The following is a 27467-nucleotide window of genomic DNA, read 5'->3' as shown; positions in this document are numbered from 1 at the left end:
AGACAGTTTTTGACAATTCCTTTATTTAAATGCTTCTTCTTTCTTCTATCTTCCTTCATCTTCTGGTTCTTCTGGTTCTTCTGGCTCTTCTGCTTCTTCCTCCGGCGTTCTCGTGCAGCATCTCCTCCGCGGCGTCTTCTATCTTCTTCTCCTCGGGCCGCTCCGCACCCATGGCATAGGGGGGAGGCTCCCGCTCTTCTCTTCTTCTTTTCTTCTCTTCTGTTCTTCTTCATTTTCTTCTCCGGGCCGCTCCGCAATCCATGCTGGCATGGAGGGAGGCTCCCGCTGTGTGACGGCGCTCCTCGTCTGACAGTTCTTAAATAACGGGGGGCGGGGCCACCCGGTGACCCCGCCCCCCTCTGACGCACGGTGACTTGACGGGACTTCTCTGTGGCATTCCCCGTGACGTCACAGGGAAGTCCCGTCAAGTCACCGTGCGTCAGAGGGGGGCGGGGTTCACCGGGTGGCCCCACCCACCCGGTTATTTAAGAACTGTCAGACGAGGAGCGCCGTCACACAGCGGGAGCCTCCCTCCATGCCAGCATGGATTGCGGAGCGGCCCGGAGAAGAAAATGAAGAAGAACAGAAGAGAAGAAAAGAAGAAGAGAAGAGCGGGAGCCTCCCCCCTATGCCATGGGTGCGGAGCGGCCCGAGGAGAAGAAGATAGAAGACGCCGCGGAGGAGATGCTGGACGAGAACGCCGGAGGAAGAACCAGAAGAGCCAGAAGAACCAGAAGAACCAGAAGATGAAGGAAGATAGAAGAAAGAAGAAGCATTTAAATAAAGGAATTGTCAAAAACTGTCTCTTGTCATTTTTAACATTTTTGACACTTTTTTCGTGAAATGGTAGGGGTACTTATGTACCCCCTTACCATTTCACACAGGGGGGGGGCCGGGATCTGGGGGTCACCTTGTTAAAGGGGGCTTCCAGATTCCGATAAGCCCCCCGCCCGCAGACCCCCACAACCACCGGCCAGGGTTGTGGGGATGAGGCCCTTGTCCTCATCAACATGGGGACAAGGTGTTTTGGGGGGCTACCCCAAAGCACCCTCCCAATGTTGAGGGCATGTGGCCTGGTACGGTTCAGGAGGGAGGGGGGGCCGCACTCTCGTCCCCCCCTCTTTTCCTGCGGCCTGCCAGGTTGCGTGCTCGGATAAGGGTCTGGTATGGATTTTTGGGGGGACCCCACGCCGTTTTTTTTTTTTTTTTTTTTGGCGCGGGGTTCCCCTTAAAATCCATACCAGACCTGAAGGGTCTGGTATGGAATTTAGGGGGAACCCCACGTCATTTTTTTTTTTAAATTTTAGCCGGGGTTCCCCTTAATATCCATACCAGACCTGAAGGGCCTGGTATGGAATTTAGGGGGACTCCCACGTCATTTTTTTTTTTTAATTTTGGTTCGGGGTTCCCCTTTGGGGAATTCCCATGCCGTTTTTATCAATGAACTTCTATGTGTATTGTCGGCAATGCAATAGCCGCGGGTAGTTTTAAATGAGTTTTTTCCTTCAAAATGTCATTTTGCTGTCAGACTGTTCTAAACACAGGAAACATGCGCCCCTTTACAGACACACTATAGACACCCCCCAGGTACGAAATTTAAAGGGATATTACACTTTTATTGATTGACTTTAAGCATTATTAAAATCACTGCTCCTGAAAAAACGGCCGTTTTTAAAACTTTTTTTTGCATTGATCCATGTCCCCTGGGGCAGGACCCAGGTCCCCAAACACTTTTTATGACAATAACTTGCATATTAGCCTTTAAAATTAGCACTTTTGATTTCTCCCATAGACTTTTAAAGGGTGTTCCGCGGCATTCGAATTTGCCGCGAACACCCCAAATTGTTCGCTGTTCGGTGAACTTGCGAACAGCCAATGTTCGAGTCGAACATGAGTTCGACTCGAACTCGAAGCTCATCCCTACTCCATAGTCACTGTGATGTCTGTTATCTCCAGCAGATACTGATACACACATGTAGCACTTGGTTGCTACTAGTAACAAACATCCACCATATCACCCTGCTGCCAGACCTCCATCTATCACCTCAGAGACAATGAACAGTCATTTGCGTTGTTTTGTTTTTGTTTATTGGGGGCGTTGCTAGGTCTACAAAAGATCTGGGGCTAGAGCCTATAGCAGCGTAGTAAAGAAAGTCATACGCTTGGGCGGGCATACACATGTATATAATATATGTACGTAAGTGTGTGTGTGTGTGTATACATATATATATATATATCCCCAGAGAGCCCCCCCTCCCCTTGGGGACCCCTGCAGAGACTTGGGGCTATGGGCCCCAGATTCGGGGCTATAGCCCTAAAAGCCACCCCCTAGCAACGCCACTGACCCCAACCAAGTTATATCCCCTAATCAGTGGCGTTGCTAGAGGGTGGCTTTTGGGGCTATAGCCCCGAATCTAAAATGAAATACGGGGACTAATGTTTTTTTTTTCATTGGCAAATCGTAAGCTATTTTAGTTATTACTTCTCAGAATTTTTTGGGATCTGACTACCAAATGTTAAGAAGATAGAGAAAAAACTTTTCAATGTATATCTCTATATACTGTCTCTCCCCCTCTCTGTATACTGCCCCCCCCTCTCTCTGTATCAGTGGGGGTGCACAGACGCCGCCCCCTCTCTCCAGCCACCCCCCCTCTATGACTCCATGGCCGCCACCACCGCCACCCCCTACCGCCACCCCCTATTCTGGCGCAAAATCCAGCGGCAGGGGGTGTTTTTCAAGCACCTGATTAGAGCCATAGGCTCTAATAGGCTTAAAAGGGTGAACTCAGAGCGCAAAGCATTGCGCTCAAAGTCCATCCAGGTGTGTTAGAACAGCGAATGAATATTCGCTTTCCTAACACTGAACCGCCTCTCCGCCAATCAGGTGCGCTGCGTTTGGACGCCTATCAGGAAGAGGGGAGGAGATACATGGAGGACACAGGAGCCACTGTCTGACCTGCTGCAAGGTCCCACAGCAGGCGGGGGGGGGGTTACAGTGGCAGCATTTGATGGGCACAGTGAGGCGGCAATTGATGGTATTTTTTTCTGAAATTTTCAGTTTGTTTGTGCCCCCCCATAAATTTTGAGCACCAGCCGGCACTGCTCTGTATACTGTATCTCCCCTCTCTGTATCATACATACATACACACAGTGTGTGTGTGTGTGTGTATATATATATATATATATATATATATACAGTATCTCACAAAAGTGAGTACACCCCTCACATTTTTGTAAATATTTTATTCTATCTTTTCATGTGACAACACTGAAGAAATGACACTTTGCTACAATGTAAAGTAGTGAGTGTACAGCTTGTATAACAGTGTAAATTTGCTGTCCCCTCAAAATACCTCAACACACAGCCATTAATGTCTAAACCACTGGCAACAAAAGTGAGTACACCCCATTAGTGGAGATGTCCAAATTGGGTCCAAAGTGTCAATATTTTGTGTGGCCCCCATTATTTTCCAGCACTGCCTTAACCCTCTTGGGCATGGAGTTCATCAGAGCTTCACAGGTTGTCACTGGAGTCCTCTTCCCCTCCTCCATGATGACATCACAGAGCTGGTGGATGTTAGAGACCTTGTGCTCCTCCACCTTCCATTTGAGGATGTCCCACAGATGCTCAATAGGGTTTAGATCTGGAGACATGCTTGGCCAGTCCATCACCTTTACCCTCGGCTTCTTTAGCAAGGCAGTGGTCATCTTGGAGGTGTGTTTGGGGTCGTTATCATGTTGGAATACTGCCCTGCAGCCCAGTCCCTGAAGGGAGGGGATCATGCTCTGCTTCAGTATGTCACAGTACATGTTGGCATTCATGGTTCCCTCAATGATCTGTAGCTCCCCAGTGCCGGCAGCACTCATGCAGCTCCAGACCATGACACTCCCACCACCATGCTTGACTGAAGGCAAGACACACTTGTCTTTGTACTCCTCACCTGGTTGCCCCCACACACACTTGACACCATCTGAACCATATAAGTTTATCTTGGTCTCATCAGACCACAGGACATGGTTCCAGTAATCCATGTCATTAGTCTGTTTGTCTTCAGCAAACTGTTTGTGGGCTTTCTTGTGCATCATCTTTAGAAGAGGCTTCCTTCTGGGACGACAGTCATGCAGACCAATTTGATGCAGTGTGCGGCGTGTGGTCTGAGCACTGACAGGCTGCCCCCCCCACCCCCCCCCACCCCATTCAATTCTGCCAGCACTCATACCTCTATTTCCCAAAGACAACCTCTGGATATGGCGCTGAGCACGTGCACTCAACTTTTTTGGTCAACCATGGCGAGGCCTGTTCTGAGTGGAACCTGTCCTGTTAAATCGCTGTATGGTCTTGGCCACCGTGCTGCAGCTCAGTCTCAGGGTCTTGGCAATCTTCTTATAGCCTAGGCCATCTTTATGTAGCGCAACAATTCTTTTTTTTCAGATCCTCAGAGAGTTCTTTGCCATGAGGTGCCATGTTGAACTTCCAGTGACCAGTATGAGAGAGTGAGAGCGATAACACCAAATTTAACACACCTGCTCCCCATTCACACCTGAGACCTTGTAATACTAATTACATGACATCGGGTTGGGGGGGGGGGATGGCTAATTGGGCCCAACTTGGACATTTTCACTAAGGGGTGTACTCACTTTTGTTGCCAGCGGTTTAGACATTAATGGCTGTGTGTTGAGTTATTTTGTGGGGACAGAAAATTTACACTGTTATACAAGCTGTACACTCACTACTTTACATTGTAGCAAAGTGTCATTTCTTCAGTGTTGTCACATGAAAAGATAGAATAAAATAATGTGAGGGGTGTACTCACTTTTGTGAGATACTGTATATGTCTATATATATATATATATATATATATATATATAGATAGATAGATAGATAGATAGATAGATAGATAGATAGATAGATAGATAGATAGATAGGGCTTTTTTTCAGGGGGAACTTGGTGGAACTCAGTTGGGGGGGCCTGCTGACCACAATCACTTGTAAACACAGAAGTTCGGTTTCTGTGTTTACAAGTGACAGCTCTGCACTCTGTGTGTAACCCCCCTGAACTCTGCACTCTGCATGTAATGCAATCTTGGTATTTAATGCCCCTTTAGGACCCTCCTACTGTTCGTGAAATTTGACTGACCACACCCACTATTGTGTGTGTGGGTGGAGGGGTTTTGGAGGGTCGTGGTTGAGGGTCGTCCATCAACTATTGTTTAAGAAAAAAAAGCCCTGTATATGTATATATATATATATATATATATATATATATATATATATATATATATATATATATATATATATACACATATAAATTCTTATGGAAAGTACATTAAAATTCATTATTTAGGCATGTGAATTTTTTGTGACTCAACTTTGTGCTTTGCTACTCCAGAACTTGCACACATCATGCTTAAATGTGATCGCCTTGTGGAAGAACTGATTCTTTATAAACTATACTTTAGTGAATTCTCTAGTGTTTGAAACTCTGGATTTACACCAAACAACAAACATTGTTTCATGCATTCAGCTGGCTGTGCGGGATGGATGGTCACACTGCTGAATACATGAATCCGGGGACAAAAACGGGGACAGACATGGTACGGGGACTGTCCCCTCAGTCCGGGGACTGTCCCCGGGGACGTCTGGTCACCCTAAAATATAGAGCCATTTATCCAACTGTCCACCCAGAGCCTCTGGTTTATAGACCAGATACATCCTAAATATAGAACCATTTATCCAACTGTCCATCCAGAGCCTCTGGTTTATAGACCAGATATGTCCTAAATATAGAGCTATTTATCCAAGTGTCCATCCAGAGCCTCTGGTTTATAGACCAGATACATCTCAAATATAGAACCATTTATCCAACTGTCTATCCAGAGCCTCTGGTTTATAGACCAGATACATCCTAAATATAGAGCCATTTATCCAACTGTCCATCCAGAGCCTCTGGTTTATAGACCTGATAAATCTTAATATAGAACCATTTATCTGAGTTTTAATCCAGAGCCTCTGGTTTATAAACCAGATACTTCCTAAATATAGAGCCAGGCTGAAATTAAGCTAGAAATAGAATCTCTGCTTTTCCTTCAGTTACGCTGATAAAGAAGACCTCTAATCTGGTATAACAAACAGTATCAACTATTTAGAAATGTTGTGCAGACATTATTCATCCCGGTACAATGCAGATAATTCTCAGTTTATTACCCGTCTACAGAGAGCCTTGAGTCCTGTATAGATCCCATGACCACATCAATGAAGATGACCAAAGATCAAAGACACATGACCGAGAGGATGTTAGACCTCACCCTGGAGATCATCTACCTGCTGATTGGAGAGGTGAGGAGAATTCTGGGAGGTCACATGACATCACTTTTATCCCAACCTGATTATGGAAATGTCTCAGCCTGAAGTTAGTAATCATTTACATTTCCCATGATGTTCCACAATAGGGTTACACGGTAGTGAAGAAGACATCTGGTAAATATGTGACCTCCAGTAGACACATCACTGTCCCTTCATCTGTGAAGATTCTAGAGGTCACCAAGAAGATCATTGATCTGCTGACAGAAGAGGTGAGCGGTGCCGGGAATTCTGGGACATTATCCAGTAACAGACAAGGGATGTGTCTGGATGGTGACTGTATCATTGTGTGTGTCAGGTTCCTATAAGGTGTCAGGAAGTCACTGTCTATTTCTCCATGGAGGAGTGGGAGTATTTAGAAGGACACAAGGATCTCTACAAGGACATCATGATGGAGAATCAGCCGACCTTGAATGATGAAAAATTAAGAATAAAGATATGTGGCTTGAATGAGATGACATTGAACCTCACTCTGGAGATCATTAACTTGTTGACTGGAGAGGTGAGGAGGATTCTGGGAGGTCACATGAAATCACTCTGATCTCGATTGGTAAAGGTGACCAAATCTGGTCAATGGGGAAGATTGTAATATTATATTTATTGCTGTATATCACAGGACTGTGCTGTAGTTATGAAGACAAGAATGAGAGAAAGAAGAGGCCCCATCGCCACGTCCTCACCAACCTTCCTGGCTCTTAAGAGAAAACGCAAGAAGAAGATTCTAGAAGTCACCAAGAAGATGATGGAGCTGCTGACAGGAGAGGTGAGCGGTGCCGGGAATTCTGGGACATTATCCAGTAACAGACAAGGGATGTGTCTGGATGGTGACTGTATCATTGTGTGTGTCAGGTTCCTATAAGGTGTCAGGATGTCACTGTCTATTTCTCCATGGAGGAGTGGGAGTATTTAGAAGGACACAAAGATCTCTACAAGGACGTCATGATGGAGAATCAGCCGCCCCTCACATCACCGGGTAAGAGGAGACTTTATAAGGAGAGAGCAACACAGAAGGTCCAACTAGATAAACTTTAAATGTACACCATATGAAAGGTCCATCTCCATTCCTCAATATAACGTCTTGTTTTGCTTTCTAACAGATGGACACCATGTCAGGAAGACCTCGGAGGGAAATCCTTTCTTATCTCCAGATTATGATCCAAAAAATTATCACATTGCTGAATATTCTCCTGAAATAAACCAAATGAGTGAAATGACACACCACAGACCATATCATGTGGAGACATCAATGGATCCCTCTAATCCTGAGGAATCTTCTGACCAATCACATCCTGTTACTTCAGATCTCCATCTCCATTCTCACAGTGCAGATCCATCAACACCTCCATCTATACCCAAGGAGTCTTCTCTAATCCATGAAGGATTTCCCACAGGAGAGAGTTCATTATCTTGTTTGGAGTGCGGGAAATATTTTAAGAGGAAATCTGAACTTCTTCTACATCTCAAAACTCACACCAGTGTGACCTTTTCATGTTCAGAGTGCGGGAAAGTTTTCTCCGAGGAAAGCAAACTTCTTACACACCAGAAAAGTCACAAGGGTAAGAATCCTATTTCATGTTCAGAGTGCGGGAAACACTTCAATTTCAAATCACAGCTTCTTACACACCAGAGAAGTCACACAGGTGAGCGTCCATATTTATGCTCAGAGTGCGGGAAAGGTTTCTCTAGCAATGTGTACCTCGTCATACACAAGAGAATTCACACAGGTGAGCGCCCCTATGCCTGTTCAGAGTGCGGGAAGCCATTCACCAGCAAAGCAAACCTCATTTTACACCAGAGAATTCACACAGGTGAGCAGCTGCATTCGTGTTTAGAGTGCGGGAAAAGTTTCATTCTTAAAACAAATCTTCTTACACACCAAAGAACTCACACAGGTGAACTTCCATTTTCCTGTTCAGAGTGCGGGAAAAGTTTCAGTAGCAAAGCAAACCTCCTTACACACCAGAAAAATCACACTGACAAGCATTCGTATTCAGGTTCAGAGTGTGGGAAACGTTTTTCTGATGAAGTAACACTTAATAAACACCAGACAGAGCGTCCGTATTCATGTTCAGAGTGCGGGAAATGTTTCACTCGGAAAGCACACTTAAGTAATCACCAGAAAACTCACACAGGTCAGCGTCCTTACTCGTGCTCAGAGTGCGGGAAATTTTTTGCTGACAAAGGAAGCCTTCATAGACACCATTCACTTCACACAGGTTCCTATGCATTCTCATGTTCAGAGTGCGGGAAAGGTTTCACTGCGAAAGAAAACCTTCTTGCACACCAGAGCAAACACACAGGGGAGCAACCTTTCTCCTGTTCAGAGTGCGGGAAATGTTTTATCCGCAAAAGAACATTTATTTTACACCAGAAAAGTCACACAGGAGAGAATCCATATTCATGTCCAGAGTGCGGGAAATGTTTCATTCAAAAAGGACACCTTCGTAATCACCAGAAAACTCACACAGGTGAGCAACCTTATTCATGTTCAGAGTGCGGGAAATCTTTTGCCGACAAAGGCATTCTTCGTAGGCACCAGGTACTTCACACAGGAAAGTATCCATTTTCATGTTTAGAGTGCGGGAAAGGTTATATTGAAAAAACGGCCCTTTTTTTACACCATTTAACTCACACAGGTGAGCGACCGTATTCATGTCCAGAGTGCGGCAAATGTTTTAACACCAAAGGAAACCTTGTTAGACACCAGAAAATTCACACGGGTGAGCGTGCTTATTCTTGTTCAGAGTGCGGGAAACGTTATGCTCAGAAAGGACACTTGATTTCACACCAGAGGAGTCACACGGGCGAGCGTCCTTTTTCATGTTTAGAGTGCGGGAAATGTTTTGCCGAGAAAGGACGCCTTCGTGTACACCTTAAAATTCACGAAGGGAAGCGTCCTTATTCATGTTCAGAGTGCGGGAAAAGTTTCATTCTTAAAGCAAATCTAAGTAAACATCAGAAAACACACACCCGCTAAATCCACTGACGAATGTACGGCGATTTTTGCTGGAAGACCCATCCATGACCCATCTTCAGTGCTCTGGCTGAGGGAAGTGTAACGGAACGTCCCACACTCCTAGACATTAGATATTATAGCCGCATATTACAACCAAGAACTAGACAGGACTCGTTTGGCTGCAAAGCTGGAACATGAATTGTTTATTTAAATACAGGTACAGACTTTTATACACTTGAGAAGGAGGTTCCCCCCTTCTGACCTTAAAGCAGAGTTCCACCCAAAAGTGGAATTTCCGCTTGTTGTACTCCCCCCCCCCCTCCGGTGCCACATTTGGCACCTTTCGGAGGGAGGGGGGACAGGATACCTGTCTTTCACAGGTATCCTGTTCCCACTTCCAGGAGCCTCAGCCGTGGGTATTGATATCACCGCCCGGGCTCCCTCCCCGGCCGCCGGGCCAGTAGGAAAGAGGAGCAGAGCCTCGCGCATGCGCAGTAGGGTTCCCAGCATGAAGCCATAAGGCTTCACTGCCGGGGTTCCCTTACTCGCAATGGAGGCGGCATGCACCCGACAGCTGATGGAAACATCAGCTGCGGTGCCGACATCGCTGGACTCCAGGACAGGTAAGTGTCCGATTATTAAAAGTCAGTAGCTGCAGTGTGTGCAGCTGCTGGTTTTTAATTTTTGCAGTGGTGGGCGGACCTCCGCTTTGATGTGCTTCTTCTTGAGCCACTCCTTTGTTGCCCTGGACGTAGATTTTGGGTCATTGTCATGCTGGAAGACCCATCCGTGACCCATCTTCAGTGTTCTGGCTGAGGGAAGTGTAACGGAACGTCCCACACTCCGCTTGAGTTTTTCCTGTCATATACCGCTTCCTCCAGTCTGAATATAGATATTAGATATTATAGCCGCATATTACAACCAAGAACTAGACGGGACTCGTTTTGGCTGCAAAGATGGAACATGAACTGTTTATTTGAACACAGGTACAGACTTTTATACACTTGAGAAGGAGGTTCCCCCCCGTTCTGATGATCTTACCCATACATACAAACTGTACCAAAGAATACAAAAAGTTTTCCCCAGGGGTTTTTTAAAGCAGCAAAACATTGGTATTAATAAAATAGATCACAAATAGAAGGTATATACATACAAACTGTAACCAAAAACATAAATTAACATGAGCTAATGAACTAGTCATTTAACCAGCCTAGGTGACTCAGAGGTCTGACCTTCCGGGTCAGACTTGTCTCCTAGCACAAACTACAATACACATTATCATAAGTATAAACACAGAACACCTTCACACAATAGCACGAGACCACCAGTAGCGGACTATCCATCTCCTACATTGTACAGAGGCCAATGTGATCAGCTCTTTCAATTAACACGTATAGTTCAAATTAAATAAACCAGGAATAGCCTTTGTATATTTGTATATTTCCTGGGAGATATTGTGGATAAATATTACTGTCCCATTTGCTTGGTCACCATGTGCCCCCAATAGACACAGGGTAACTTAGACATAAGAGGGCATGGAGAGCTGCAACAAAGGTTTCCCTTAACAAACCAGGGTGAGTCTCTCACAGGAAGAAGGTTTATTATCCCCTCAATGCGGCAAAGTCGGTCTGTACCTTTAGCAGAGAAATGGCCCCAAAGCATAATGTTTGCACCTCCGTGCTTGACTGTAGGGATGGTGCCCTTAGGGTCATAGTCAGTATTTTCCTTCCTCTAAACACGGCGAGTCGAATTAATGCCAAAGAGCTCAATTTTGGTCTCATCTGACCACAGCACCTTCTCCCAATTCTTCTCCGAATCATTTGGACGTTCATTGGCAAACTTTAGACAGGCCTGTACATGTACCTTCTTTAGGAGGGGGACTCACCATGTTTGGAGGAAGTAAAATGCTCATTAGGGTCATGGAGTGGCCTAGCCAGCACTGGTAATGGACTAAAGAATTTTGTGTAATCTAAACAGTCATGTACACTGGGCGTCCCGTGCCCAAAATACTTTCATCGAAGAGCACCTGGCATGTGTAGTAGGTCCTGCTCTGCTGCTGCTCCCCCCTTGTACCTGACAGCAATTCCCTGCTGTCAAAATGGCAGCCTGGAGTCCTCATGTAAAAAATGGACAGCCTGACACACCATTTATAAATTGTTCAGATGGGAGATAGAGAAATACAAGGTAATATTCTGACTTCTCTGTTACATTCATCTGTGGATCAAATAGGCGAGCTTTGATCTGTTTATTATGTTAGGTATATTAGCCTGGCTATAAAAAAAAAATGCAAAAACTTTTTGAAGAACCTTTGTAGAATGCAATGTGTATTTGTTATCTTTTTTTATCTTATACTGTGTAGTGAGTTTTTTCTTTTAGTTTTGTTACATTTTTTTTGTCTATGGTTTGTATAAAATATTAAATTCATTTTTTTCAAAAGAAAGCCCTGCGCGTCCTAAAAAAAAAAGTACCGTATGTATTATTTTGGTTTTAGTAATAGCAAAGTTATTGACGAATAAACCGGCCCACGGCAGAAATGTAAATATTGGACGGGTCCATAAGGGGTGTACAGATGTGAGAGCTGAACTGGATAACAGGTTGGTTCGTTCTGTAGGAGACACGTGGACTTCCTTATAAATTAAAGAATTTTGTAGGACTTTATCTTCTGCACTTTATCCAAGAAATGTTTAGTAGAAATTTTTCAAAGTTTCAAAATGTTTTTATAAGGAAAAGTTTGGAAGCCGTTGGCCTAGGCTATAAGAAGATTGCCAAGACCCTGAAACTGAGCTGCAGCACAGTGGCCAAGACCATACAGCAGTTTAACAGGACAGGTTCCACTCAGAACAGGCTTTGCCATGGTCGACCAAAGAAGTTGAGGTCACGTGCTCAGCGCCATATCCAGAGGTTGTCTTTGGGAAATAGATGTATGAGTCCTGCCAGCATTTCTGCAGAGGTTGAAGGGGTGGGGGGGTCAGCCTGTCAGCGCTCAGACCATACCAGACCATGCATCAAATTGGTCTGCATGGCTGTCGTCCCAGAAGGAAGCCTCTTCTAAAGATGATGCACAAGAAAGCCCCCAAAGTTTGCTGAAGACAAGCAGACTTACTGGTACCATGTCGTGTGGTCTAATGAGACCAAGATAAACTTATTTGGTTCAGATGGTGTCAAGTGTGTGTGGCCGTAACCAGGTGAGGAGTACAAAGACAAGTGTATCTCTACAGTCAAGCATGGTGGTGGGAGTGTCATGGTCTGGGGCTGCATGACGACCCCTACCTTGATAAAGAAGCTGAGGGTAAAGGTTTATGGACTGGCCAAGCATGTCTCCAGACCTAAACCCTATTGAGCATCTGTGGGGCATCCTCAGACGGAAGGTGGAGGAGTGCAAGGTCTCTAACATCCACCAGCTCTGTGATGTCATCATGGAGGAGTGGAAGAGGACTCCGGTGGCAGCTTGTGAAGCTCTGGTGAACTCCATGCCCAAGAGGGTTAAGGAAGTGTGGGAAAATAATGGTGGTCACACAGAATTTTGACACTTTGGGCCCAATTTGGACATTTTCACTTAGGGGTGTACTCACTTTTGTTGCCAGTGGTTTAGACATTAATGGTTGTGTGTTGAGTTATTTTGAGGGGACAGCAAATTTACACTGTTATACAAGCTGTACACTCACTACTTTACATTGTGGCAAAGTGTCATTTCTTCAGTGCTGTCACATGAAAAGATAGAATAAAATATTTACAAAAATATGAGGGGTGTACTCACTTTTGTGAGATACTGTAGCTATCAACCTAGTGAGTTGAGGGGGAAGGGCTCTGTAATGATGTCAAGTACTGGACACACGAAAAGCTGTAGCTAGTGGCCATGTTGTTGGGAACCTTTCGGCAACCATGACAGCTTGGCTAACAGTTTAAAATGGCAGTAGAAATATGAACTCCCTCCCTCCTCCCTTATTTTCAGGAATTCATAGGCTTTATACTTCAAACAGCTGTTATCTCAACAGAGAAGCAGAACCAAGCTAGGTGTGAAAAAACAGCTAATGTTGGTCTGGTAGGATGTCCAGGCCTATCGTAAAACTGTCACCTCTCAACTCAGAGAACCAGCAGATACCAGTCATAAATACCTTAGTGCCCATAAAGTTTAAATAGTGGGATAAGTATGAAATTTCAGCATGTTTCATAACTTCCAAAGTAATAATAGCACAGCCATAATATGGATATATTTCGTTTCCTCTGATAATTTGTAATGTTTCAAGTCCAGACAGCCCTATGTCAGATAATATGGGAAACCCTGGAACCCCTTATCCCTCCTAGGTAAACTAGACATTGGGGACCTGACATGTGTGTACCTGTTTTGAAGCAAATGTCACGCTGATCAATAATATGGATATTCACATTCTGTAAACATTAGAGATGCAGAGATATGAATATGTATCACAAAGTGGGACAGGGTCATGAATGTCGACACCTCCCAGCAACCAACCCCTAAACAAGATGACCAGACGATTGGTCACTGGTCGCTGTCAACACCCCTTTGATCTGACAGAAAAGAGGAGATGCCAAGACAATGGGCAGTTCTCCTTTTACCATCCAAGCAGAAACATCTGCCAAGTTTGAGAACCGATTACCCAACTCATCGATCGAACCCTGATCAACCCTCTGACATTAATTGTAAGTATTCTTTTCCCCAATTCTACCTTATTTCCTGACAGCTGGGTATAGGCTCCGCCCCCCCATGCCTCCAGGACTTAACTCATATAAATTTGAGCCCACCTACAGCCTCGGCGTTCTTCTTTTTTCCTCCTATGCGCAGGACCTAGGTGTGCTCCTCTACCTGGCTGGTCTAAAGGGCTGGCTGTCCGTCCATGCGTGTGGATTAAGCTGGACGCAGTCCCTGGTGTCTCATCTAAATGACCCATAATCCAGGGAGCCCCGCTGCTGGTCCTCGGGGCGGCTTTTATCATGGCTAACAGCCATGTCTGGGGTCCGCTAGGTCCAAATAAAGTGGGCAGTGGTGTTGGCAGAGTCTCCCCTATGCACGCGCACCCGCGCTATGCCAGTGTTTATGGTCGGATGATGGAGTATGGGTGAGCTAAATTTGTAAAATGCTTTGTATCCAAATGAATGCTGCATTGCTGGGTATTGTTGTGTCTTGCTTCCTGCAGCCACTATGCATAGCCTGAGCTCCTCCACAGGGAGTACTCTGCATAACAGGTACACAAAATAACACTTTGTCTGTTCACACATGGCAATGACCTGTTGGTGGCTTCTCATGTTTGCTTTACTGTCGTGCCATTATGCCAACCCCCTCCAAAGACCAGCATTTCCAGAGAAGGTAGAGGAGTCACCTGTGGATGTCTACTGGAGCCAGCCATGGCCTGTTGAGATATGGGATATCCTTTAATTTTTCTATGTGCTCTTCAGTTTTTCACACAAAAAAAAGTGGGGAGAAGCATGGTAATGATGTCTACAATTCCCTTGGTTTGTGTACATTGCAGAAGATTATTGTAATTCTGTTGCAAATTTCTACCTTTTTGTTGCTGTTCTGAACAAACTTTTTCATTATGTCCTGATTCCTGGCAGGACTAGCTGATTAACCACCTGGTAAATCTGAGCTGTAGATGGAGGCTTCAGTCTCCGTCTAGCACCCCTTAGGGTCGGTTCACACTAGGACGACTTGGGATCCGACTTGTAAGCCCTCAAGTCGCCCCAAGTCGCCCCAAGAAGAGATTTGCATTACAGTGAATGAGAGCGTCTTAATTTACACTACTGAAGTCGCTCCGACTTCAGAAAAGGTTCCTGTACTACTTCGATCCGACTTCTAGGCGACCTGTACACATAGAAATCAATGGAAGTCGCCTCCAAGTCAGATCTCTATCTATAGTAAAGCGACTTCACAGGAAGTAGTAAAAAAAAGTCACCACTACACATGCTTCCCCCTTCCTCCCTCCCTCCCTCCTGAGCTCTGATTGGCCACAGGCAAATTCTGGGGGCCTGGGGGGCGACTTGAAGTCGTGTTATAAGTCGCTCAAAGTCGCGTTGAAGTCGCGTTGCAAAGTCGTGTCGAAGTCGCGTTGCCCCTGTGTGAATCGAGGCTTAGGGTTTGTTACTAAGCAAACTATTTTACTGCATTTAACTATTTTTATGGGCTGGTTTGTTAAATGGTACGCAAACCCTGTGGAACGTTTATCTATTAGTAATTACCAATCTCAGAGCAAACAGCCCTCTTCAGGCTCTTCAATAAAGAAGACGTAGATGAACATGACTGTGTGAATCTTGCTTTGAATAAGCAGCCAGAGATGATGATACCTAACAGGTTCTCTTTTTTTATTAGACAAGTGGCTAATACACTCAAAGGAGTTATTCCCACTTACCCTGTGAAGGGTTTAAATTCTCTGGCAAGGAGCAGTCTCATTGCTTTCCCAAGCAAATGATCCTCTTCAGACTCTATAAGAGGAATACATAGAAGGGCATGACAGTATGTATGGCTCAAGCAGCCAGGGATAAGGATGACACCTAATAGGATGTCCCATTCAATAAACACATTGTCAATACACTCTAAAGGAGTGGTTTCTGCTCACCCTTTGAAAGGGTTATCTGCTCTGGCAATGAAAAGCTGCCTAACCATACCAGGTGAAACAGCCCATTTTCCGAATTTCCGGATGGCATAAATCCTGTTTTGTTCAAGCATCCAAGGATAAAGATGACAACACCTAACAGGTTGTCGCATTCATTAACCACTTCAATACCGGGCATTAATACACCTTCCTGCCCAGACCAATTTTCAGCTTTAAGTGCTGTCGCAGTTTGAATGACAATTGTACTGTCATGCTACACTGTACACAAACAAAATTTTTATAATTTTGTTCCCACAAATAGAGCTTTCTTTTGGTGGTATTTGATCACCTCTGCGGTTTTTATTTTTTGCTAAACAAATAAAAAAAGACCAAAAATTTTGAAAAAAATACAAGTTTTGCTTTTGTTTCTGTTAAATTTTTTTGTAAATAAGTACGTTTTCTCTTTCACTGATGGGCAATGATAAGGCGGCACCGATGAGGTGGCACCAATGAGCGGGCACTGACGGGCACTGACGATGGGCACTGATATGCAGCACTGATGGACATTGATAGGCCGCACTAATGGGCACTCATGGGTGGCACTGGTGGGCACTGAAAGGCTGCAAAGATGGGTTCTTATGGGTGGCACTGATGGGCACTGATAGGCGGCACTGCTGGGCACTGATAGGTGGCACTGCTGGGCACTGATTAGTGGCACTGATGGGCACTCATACAAGGCATCCCTGGTGGCACTGGTAGTGGTAGGCATTGTGAGTGGGCACTGATTGGCAGCTGCCTGGGCCTGGTCCAGTGTGGATTGCTTCCCTGGTGGTCCTGGGCGGCTTCCCTGGTGGTCCTGGGTGGGATCCGAGGGGGGTTGTGCTGATAAACAATCAGCACAGACTCCCCCTGTCAGGAGAGCAGCTGATCGGCTCTCCTCTACTCGCGTCTGTCAGACGCGATGAAGAAAAAGCTGATCACCAGCTCTTCCTATTTACATCGTGATCAGCTGTGATTGGACATGGCTGATCACATGGTAAAGAGTCTGATGTCTGATTATTATACAGTATTATACAGTATTTATATAGCGCCAACAGTTTACGTAGCGCTTTACAACTTGAGGGTAAACAGTACAAATACAATACAATTTGATACAGTAGGAATCAGAGGGCCCTGCTCCTTAGAGCTTACAATCTAAGATATATATGTATATATATATATATATATATATATATATATATATATATATAATATAATATCAACACTCCAGGGAGGGGGAGGAGGGGAGGGGCTGTTGCCCCCGGGGAGCCAAGTTCGGTAATACTGAACTGTCGATGGGGATCCTAGACGATGGATCCTGACAAGTATTGGTGGAATTCGTCGGAGAAGCGAAAGAGGTTCCAATGAAACCATCTGGACTTATGTTCCTCCGACTTATCTCGCAGCGCAGAGGTCAGATCTTCCATCTGCTCAATGTCCTTCACTCTTGCGAACCATTGGGCTACCGTTGGCGCAGACTGTTGCTTCCAAATGCAATGTCATTCCCTTCTGACAACCTGGTGGTGCAGTCAGACACCAGCAAAGTGTAGGGGAGCCCTACTTCAAGAGCAATGGGCTCAGGGCCAATGGTCTTTTTCAAGGATCCAAGATGGTGTCATGTCCAACATCCTGGAGTTGAGAGCAGATTTTCAAGCTCTTAGCCTTCAGTCACCTCATCCGGGGTAAGCCTGTCCTGGTAAAGTTGGACAGTGCAACGACTGTTGCCTACATCTGGAAACAAGGCTCAGTCTCTCACTTCTGAAGGAGGTTTCTCTAATTCTAGAATCCACCCAAGTCAATCTTCTGCAGCTATCTGCGGCCTATGTGCCTGGTTGGAAGAATCTTCATGCAAACTACTTGTCCAGGACAAGTCCGGATGACAAGGAATGGTCCAGACTACTGCGAGTCTTTCAAGAAATAGCAGAGCTTGGTATTTTTCTTCCAGAGGTAGGCCGCTTACATTCCCAGTCAACACTAAGTTGCTGAAGTTCCATTTCAGGGCCCAGAATCCGCAAGCAATCGGGTGGAGGTGCTGACCGCAGAGTAGATCTCCAGGACAGCTTATGCCTTTCTGCTGCTCCCTCTGATTCTCAGCTTCCAGCAGAGGCTGAGCAGAAGAAGTTGACATCACCTGGCCATCTGGCCAGCAACCCTTCTGCTGTGCTGTTCGTCAGTGGGACATCTCCAGAAACCCATACCAACTTGCAGCCAGTCATCGTAGGCCACCGGACTGTAACAGGCTTTCGTGACACCGGAGCCGAAGCCACTTTAGTCAGACCAGGGGTGATAGAAGAAACAGACATCATCCCAGAGAAGTTTCTCAAGCTCACTGGAGTTGGAGGAACCCTTTCCCATGTCCCCAGTGCCTATGTTTTCATCGATTGGGGTGCTGGAAGTGGGATGAGAGAGGTGGGTGTCTGGGAGGAGATCCCCACTGCTGTGTTGTTGGTTGCTGATTTAAGTACCCTTGTTTCTTACTATGCCCCTGCTAAGAGCACCCAGGATGCTCCCATGGAACTCTCTGGACCTACCAAGGTATTGTTTACAGATTTTGGAGTAATATCTGGGCGACCAGTGGATGGACAGAGGGAGGGGGAGGGTGGAGTTGAAGTGCAAGGCCCTCCTTCTTCAAAGACAGGAGAGGAGACCCCCTTGCCTGTGAAGGTAACTGATGTATGTTCCAATGATGCTGCACTGGTAAATGTTAAATGTGATGATGATGATGATGATAATGCATTGCCAGTATTGGTGGTCACTCGCAGTGCTGCAAAGGCGGCCGGGGTGCAGGCCCTGATTGCAGGACAGCAGTAGGAGGTCTCTGGGCCCTCTCCCTGTTCTGTCCCAGTGGACTCCACCTCTGTTGAGCCTCAGCAGCCGTCCTTCTTTGCCATAAGACTGCTGGCTGGGACTTGTTGTTCCGCCTTTGAAATAGCACTGCAGACAGACCAAACACTAGCACAGCGAGTTCAGCTGCTCGCCCCCCTGCTGAGAACGACAAACAAAAGGTCTACTGGGACAAAGGGAAACTGTACAGAGTAGGTTTGCATGCAGACGGGAATGAGGGTGACATAGGTAGCAGGCAGCTGATTGTACCCAGTCAATTTAGGGGACAGCTGCTAAAAGTGGCTCATGAGATTCCCCTCGCAGGACACTTGGGTTTCACTGAGATCCGGGGGCGGTTGATACATAACTTTTGTTGGCCTACGATGCTCGCTGACTACTGTTGGTCCTGTGTTACCTGCCAGCGAGTTGGCAAGGCAGGGGATGTACACAGGGCTCCGCTAAAACCTTTGCCTGTGGTTGATGAACCTTTTAAGAGGTTAGCGGTGGATATCGTTGGGCCTCTGGCCATCCCTAGCAGTTCAGGCAAATGTTTTGTCCTGACAGTTGTCGACTATGCCACAGGGGGTGGCTCTCTCCTCCCTCCGGGCAGACAAGGTCGCTGATGCTCTGCTGGGAATCTTCACAAGAGTGGGATTCCTGGCCGAGCTCATTAGCGATCAAGACCCTCAGTTTGTGTCCGACTTGATGCAAGCTCTCTGTCTGAAAATACAGATGATGCATATCATGGCCAGTCCTTATCATCCACAAACAAACGGCTTGTGCGAGCGTTTTTTAATGGCACCTGGAAACAATTGTTGCGCACCTTTGTGCACTCCCAGGGCAAGGACTGGGAACGATATCTGCCTCATCTGCTGTTTGCTTACAGAGAGATGCCTCAGGAGTCTACAGGCTTTTCACCATTTGAACTTCTGTACGGACGGAGGGTAAGAGGGCCCCTGGACCTAATCCGTGAGACCTGGGAGGGCAAGATTGCGGACCCAGAGGTCTCAGTTGTGGATTACGTCCTAAAATTCAGAGATAAAATGGAGACGTTGGTGGGAATTGACCCAGGCCCAGACCAGGCAGAAACAGCGGTATGACCGTAATGCTAGGGAGCGGACCTATAACGTTGATCAGCCGGTGTATGTTCTGCTTCCGCTGCGGCAGAACAAACTTCAAGTAGCATGGGAAGGCCCGTAGCGTGGGTGTGGCCAAACTGCTCTTGCTGACATCACCCCGCCCCCCCGGTGATGCCGAGCCTGCCCCAAGACAGCCACCGCAGCTTCCGGACGGCAACATGATTTAACCCTAGTTTCCTTGCCAAGCATTCCTTCCCTACCACATCTGAGCAGCCCATGTGACGACAGAGTCACACGTGTGGGTGTATACACAGTGGTGAGTGACAGCCCACTCCTTCCCTCCTCCACACCCACTAACCAGCTAAACACAATGGGGGTGGGATATTACATGTAGATTCATGGAGGCTTCACCTCCCCGTTATTCTAAGACACAGACTGGAGGGGCGTGACACAGCCTATGACTGGCAGAAATCCGCCCACACCATGCCAAAAAATAATAAAGATTTGATTTCAAATATATATTTGTATGAAAATTTAAAACAGTTTATTGATATTAATCACTTAACCTCGAGAAGATTTATCCCCCCTTCATTACCAGGCCATTTTTTGCGATAAAGCACTGCAATACTTTAATTAACAATTGCACGGTTGATGACCCCAGAATAAAAAAAGACTAGCAAATTTATATTAGGATAAAATATATCTCCCTTAAAAAATAAAACTTAAAATATTTCTCTCTAACCCTCTAATCTTTAAACCTAAACCCCAACCCTATAAGCGTTAAACCTCACATACACTATATTGTCAAAAGTATTGGGACGCCTGCCTTTACACGCACATGAACTTTAATGGCATCCCAGTCTTAGTCCGTAGGGTTCAATATTGAGTTGGCCCACCTTTGCAGCTATAACAGCTTCAACTCTTCTGGGAGGGCTGTCCACAAGGTTTAGGAGTGTGTCTATGGGAATGTTTGACCATTCTTCCAGAAGCACATTTGTGAGGTCAGGCACTGATGTTAGACTAAAAGGCCTGGCTCTCAGTCTCCACTCTAATTCATTCCAAACGTGTTCTATCAGGTTGTGGTCAGGACTCTGTGCAGGCCAGTCAAGTTCCTCCACGCTAAACTCGCTCATCCATGTCTTTATGGACCTTGCTTTGTGCACTGGTGGGCAGTCATGTTGGAGCAGGAAGGGGCCATCCCCAAACTGTTCCCACAAAGTTGACAGCATAAAATTGTCCAAAATGTTTTGGTATGCTGACGTCTTAAGTGTTCCCTTCACTGGAACTAAGGGGCCAAACCCAACCCCTGAAAAACAACCCCCACACCATAATCCCCCCTCCACCAAATGATTTGGACCACAAAGCAAGGTCCATAAAGACATGGATGAGCGAGTTTGAGGTGGAGGAATTTGACTGGCCTGTACAAAGTCCTGACCTCAACCCCCAAGAACACCTTTGGGATGAATTCGAGAGGAGACTGCAAGCCAGGCCTTCTCGTCCAACATCAGTGCCTGACCTCACAAATGTGCTTCTGGAAGAATGGTCAAACATTCCCATAGACACACTCCTAAACCTTGTGGACAGCCCTCCCTGAAGCTGTTATAGCTGCAAAGGGTGGGCCAACTCAATATTGAACCCTACGGACTAAGACTGGGATGCCATTAAAGTTCATGTGCGTGTAAAGGCAGGCGTCCCAATACTTTTGGTAATATTGTATATATTTTGTTTTTCTTCTTTTTGTTTTCTGCCATGAGGCTGCTGATGAAGTTCCAATGTGCGTAGAGCATTATTGTTCGGCACCCAGGAATTTGACCGAAACTCAATACATCCGTATTCTGGAAATTCAAGGACAACAGAGGGTGCAGTTGTCGTTTTCTCCACAAGATGGCGATCTCTACGTTTGCCAGGGGATTGTACAGAGGAAATGAAATAGGATACAGAGAGGCAGATGTGGCTTACATTAGTGCTGGAGGGAAAAAAACAAGTCATTGTTGGAACTGGCAGCAGAGGAGGTAAGAAGATTTTTTCTTATATCTACACTAAGGATGAGCTCCGGTGTGTTCGCACAGCCCACGTGTAGAGCCCACCAGGAGGTCGGCGCGACGCTGCGCTAATCACAGGCAGTGAGACATTGTCCTGATGTGCGGCTGCCCAGTAAATCCCACGTCATGTCCGTCCTCTTCCTCCATAGTCACTGTGATGTCTGTTATCTCCAGCAGATACTGATACACACATGTAGCGCTTGGCGGGGGCGTTTCTAGGTCTACAAAAGATCTGGGGCTAGAGCCTATAGCAGCGTAGTAAAGAAAGTCATACGCTTGGGCGGGCATACACATGTATATAATATACGTACGTGTGTGTGTGTGTGTGTATATATATATATATATATATATATATCCCCAGAGAGCCCCCCCTCCCCTTTGGGACCCCTGCAGAGACTCGGGGCTATGGGCCCCAGATTTGGGGCTATAGCCCCAAAAGCCACCCCCTAGCAACACCACTGATTGGGGGATATAACTTGGTTGGGGTAAAGAGGATACGGGATACCCATAGAACGTGTTGCTTTGCCATCATATTCAGTGAACATTGGTTATTTGGATTAGCCTTGAAGAACTGATGTACTTCTAACATCTACAGTAGGGTTGTCCCAATACCACTTTTTTAAGACCAAGTACCGATACTTTTTTTCAAGTACTCGCCGATACCGATTACCAATACTTTTTTAATGTCATGTTACAGTTTGACTAATGGGCACTGATGGGCACTGACTGATGGGAGATGGCACTGATAGGCGGCACTTATGGGCACCGATAGGTAGCACTGACAAGTGGCTGGCACTGATGGGTGGGACTTATGGGCACTGATAGATGGCACTTATGGGCACTGACATATGGGCACTTATAGATGGGCACTGACAGATGGGCACTGACAGATATATGGCACTGATAGACGGCACTTATGGGCACTGATAGGCGGCACTTATGGGCACTGATAGGCGGCACTTATGGGCACTGATAGGCAGCACTTATGGGCTTTGATAGACACCACTTATGGGCACTGATAGATGGAACTGATAGGCGGCACTTATGGGCAGGCACTAATGGGCACTGAAATGCAGCACTGATTGGCAATATGAATGATGAGAGGAGAGGAAGGATTTTGCAATGCTATATGGCATATAGCATTGCAAAATCCTTCCTTGCCTCTCATCAGCCATATCATTTAACATCTAGTAAGTATGCTGCAATGCCCATATTGGTACACCTTGCACTTGGCTGCAGTAAGCCAGCAGCGGACATCTTGTTACACCCAGCCTGAACTATATGGGCTGGGTGTAACAAGATGTCCGCTGCTGGCTTACTACAGCCGAGTGCAGGGTGTACCAAGATGGGCGTCGCAATGTTTACCCTCCGACGGAGACACGGAACGTCACTTCCTGTACCGAATGTGATGGCTCCGGTCACCGTTTTGGACTAAATATGCAGCGGCTCCCTGCCCCGGCCAGCTTACCCTCGTGTTCCACTGCTACCAGACGAATCTCCGCTCCGCCCGCTGACTTCCGGTTCCAGGTATCGGATCTGGCATCGGGAGCACAAATGCTCGGTATCGGTCCCGATACCGATACTAGTATCGGTATCGGGACAACCCTAATTTACAGTCTTTTCCTCTACATCAACACCATGCAGACTATTGCTCCCAGGACTTCTTTCCTCCTGCACAGACTTCCACTGTAAAACTATTAGATCCCGTCCCATCACCTTCACCAATTATGACAGAAAAAGCAACCACTCTGAATAATCCCAGTTTGCTGGCTGTAATTGGTTGTACTTGGTGGTAGTTGACTGCGTAGTTACTAGGCCAGAGGCCTGCACTACCCCTCCCTAGGCCTAGTAAGTTAACAGCTTATTCTGGTTGATGGACTACTGATCCCAGCTGGCGCGACTTGCAAATCCTTGCTCCCCCAGGCGGCATCGCTTTGACACACTTCCCCACAGTCTCTCCTCTGTTCCGGGACTCCTCATCAATGACCGTGTAAAGATGAGGACTTCATCCATGACCGTGTACGGACGAAGTTCCCTCCCAGACTTCCTGGTCTGCTTCCGCACCCAGCAGTCCACTGTGGTACACTCGCCAACCTTTATCTGCCCCCGAGTCCATGATGGAGAACTTTATCTGGACATACGTTCCAACAGCCTCTCTCCAGCTCCTCTGATCCAGGAATTCCTCCATCAATGACCGTGTAATGATGGGGACTTCACCAATGACTGTGTAAAGGTAAAGTTCCCTCACAGCTCTCCCGGGCTCCTCCGCTAGGCCTCACCCCCCCCCCCCCCCAGATGGGGGTGGTGGCCCCTGCCACTGTCTAGTATTCCATTCTTCACTTCTCCAGGCCAACAACTCCTCCCCATTGGCATGTTACCTCAGCTTATATAGGAAGCCCGCCCCCTACCAATACCAAGTGGGGATTGGTCAGGGCTCCCACATGAGCTGCATGCTACTCCAGTCCCAGGCCCTGCCTCCTTCTCTAGAACAATCTCCCTAGAGACAGGGGAGGCGCCTCAGAACTAGAGCACAGGTGGCCACACCCACTGCTACACTAATAACTCCCTGCCCCCAGATCAAAACAAACAGGCCTAGCCTGAAGCATAGGCCTGCCTAAATTTACCTGCGCTGACATTTTCCCTAGAGAAATCCCATTCTAGCACCTACCTGCGGTAGAGGGTGCCACACACATGATTGGAGTATAATAATCTGTACATAAATACATCCTAAATAAAGTAAGGTGACCAGATTTTTAAAATGAAATCCGGGGACATATTTCTTTTTATTGGCAAATCGTAAACTATTTTAGTTTTTACTTCTTAGAATTTTTTGGGATCTGACTACCAAATGTTAAGAAGAAAAAACTTTTCAATGTATATCTCTATATACTGTCTCTCCCCCTCTCTGTATACTGCCCCCCCCTCTGTATCAGTGGCGGTGCGTCCATTAAGGGTGCACAGACACCGCCCCCTCTCTCCAGCCACCCCCCCTCTATGACTAATGGATAGATTCATGCATTGCACCCCCTATTCAGGTGTCCAGCGCCAGAATTCCAGCGGCAGGGGTGTTTTGGAAGCACCTGATTAGAGCCACAGGCTCTAATAGGCTTAAAAAAAGGTTAACTCGGAGCGCAAAGCATTGCGCTCGAAGTCTATCCAGGTGTGTTAGAACAGCGAATGAATATTCGATTTCCTAACACTGAACCGCCTCTCCGCCAATCAGGTGCGCTGCGTTTGGACGCCTATCAGGAAGAGGGGAGGAGATACATGGAGGACACAGGAGCCACTGTCTGACCTGCTGCAAGGTCCCACAGCAGGCGTGGGGGGGGGGGGGTTACAGTGGCAGCATTTGATGGGGCACAGTGGCTGCATTTGATAGGGCACAGTGGCAGCATTTGATGGGCACAGTTGCAGCATTTGATGGGGCACAGTGGCAGCATTTGATGGGGCACAGTGGCTGCATTTGATGGGGCACAGTGGCAGCATTTGATGGGCACAGTGGCTGCATTTGATGGGGCACAGTGGCAGCATTTGATGGGGCACAGTGGCAGCATTTGATGGGGCACAGTGGCAGCATTTGATGGGGCACAGTGGCTGCATTTGATGGGGCACAGTGGCAGCATTTGATGGGGCACAGTGGCAGCATTTGATATGCACAGTGGCAGCATTTGATGGGGCACAGTGGCAGCATTTGATGGGCACAGTGGCTGCATTTGATGGGGCACAGTGGCTGCATTTGATGGGCACAGTGGCTGCATTTAATGGGGCACAGTGGCAGCATTTGATGGGGCATAGTGGCAGCATTTGATGGGGCACAGTGGCAGCATTTGATGGGCACAGTGGCTGCATTTGATGGGGCACAGTGGCTGCATTTAATGGGGCACAGTGGCTGCATTTAATGGGGCACAGTGGCAGCATTTGATGGGGCACAGTGGCAGCATTTGATGGGGCACAGTGGCTGCATTTGATGGGGCACAGTGGCAGAATTTGATGGGGCACAGTGGTAGCATTTGATGGGCACAGTGGCTGCATTTGATGGGGCACAGTGGCTGCATTTGATGGGGCACAGTGGCAGCATTTGATGGGGCACAGTGGCAGCATTTGATTGGACACAGTGGCTGCATTTGATGGGGCACAGTGGCTGCATTTGATGGGGCACAGTGGCAGCATTTGATGGGGCACAGTGGCAGCATTTGATGGGGCACAGTGGCAGCATTTGATTGGACACAGTGGCTGCATTTGATGGGGCACAGTGGCTGCATTTGATGGGGCACAGTGGCAGCATTTGATGGGGCACAGTGGCAGCATTTGATGGGGCACAGTGGCAGCATTTGATGGGGCACAGTGGCAGCATTTGATTGGACACAGTGGCTGCATTTGATGGGGCACAGTGGCAGCATTTGATGGGGCACAGTGGCAACATTTGATGGGGCACAGTGGCTGCATTTGATGGGGCACAGTGGCAGCATTTGATGGGGCACAGTGGCTGCATTTGATGGGGCACAGTGGCAGCATTTGATGGGGCACAGTGGCAGCATTTGATGGGGCACAATGGCTGCATTTGATGGGGCACAGTGGCTGCATTTGATGGGGCACAGTGGCTGCATTTGATGGGGCACAGTGGCTGCATTTGATGGGGCACAGTGGCAGCATTTGATGGGGCACAGTGGCAGCATTCGATGGGGCACAGTGGCTGCATTCGATGGGGCACAGTGGCTGCATTTGATGGGGCACAGTGGCAGCATTTGATGGGGCACAGTGGCAGCATTTGATATGCACAGTGGCAGCATTTGATGGGGCACAGTGGCAGCATTTGATGGGGCACAGTGGCTGCATTTGATCGGCACAGTGGCTACATTTGATGGGGCACAGTGGCTGCATTTGATGGGGCACAGTGGCAGAATTTGATGGGGCACAGTGGCAGCATTTGATGGGGCACAGTGGCAGCATTTGATATGCACAGTGGCAGCATTTGATGGGGCACAGTGGCAGCATTTGATGGGCACAGTGGCTGCATTTGATGGGCACAGTGGCAGCATTTGATGGGGGACAGTGAGGCGGCAATTGATGGTATTTTTTTCTGAATTTTTCAGTTTGTGCCCCCCCAAAAATTTTGAGCACCAGCCGGCACTGCTCTGTATACTGTATCTCCCCTCTCTGTATTATACATACATACACACAGTGTGTGTGTGTGTATATATATATATATATATATATATATATACTAGGGGTGCAACGGATCGTCACTGATCGGTGATCCGAACGGTTCACCCTGTTCGGATCGGTACACATGCGCTCCGCGGAGCGCGCCGCTGACTCGGCGGCCTAGCTCCGGAGCGGCGGCCATCTTGGTACACCCGGCGGCCGTTTACCACGTGATTGCTCCGTCAAATGACGAAGCGATCACATGACGCCGGTTCCTCTCTCCCCTCTGTGTACTGATCTGTACAGTGGAGGGGAGAGATCAGATGGCAGCAGTGCCAATACCCTGCCAATACTCTGCCAATACCCTGCCAATACCCTGCCAATACTCTGACAATACCCGCCAATACCCTGCCATTACTCTGCCAATACCCTGCCCATACTATGCCATACCCTGCCAATACTCTGCTAATATAT

At 47.0% G+C, this 27467-nt stretch overlaps 1 protein-coding gene across 1 annotated transcript in view; it reads left to right on the top strand.

Annotated features, from left to right (window-relative positions):
• Window positions 1–27467, top strand: part of LOC141106766 (uncharacterized) — a 106332-nt gene that overhangs the window by 44521 nt on the left and 34344 nt on the right. Inside the window, exons 16-22 of the mRNA XM_073597693.1 lie at window positions 6216–6337; window positions 6451–6573; window positions 6660–6863; window positions 6978–7124; window positions 7211–7334; window positions 7459–9333; window positions 21771–21818. Of these exons, the coding sequence (XP_073453794.1) occupies window positions 6216–6337; window positions 6451–6573; window positions 6660–6863; window positions 6978–7124; window positions 7211–7334; window positions 7459–9333; window positions 21771–21818 (2643 nt within the window). The remainder of the gene's footprint in view (window positions 1–6215; window positions 6338–6450; window positions 6574–6659; window positions 6864–6977; window positions 7125–7210; window positions 7335–7458; window positions 9334–21770; window positions 21819–27467) is intronic.

Source organism: Aquarana catesbeiana, linkage group LG08 (genome assembly GCF_042186555.1).
Source record: "Aquarana catesbeiana isolate 2022-GZ linkage group LG08, ASM4218655v1, whole genome shotgun sequence".
NCBI lineage: Eukaryota > Metazoa > Chordata > Amphibia > Anura > Ranidae > Aquarana > Aquarana catesbeiana.
Note: the sequence above shows the minus strand (reverse complement) of the source record. Positions and strands in the feature narration are given on the sequence as shown.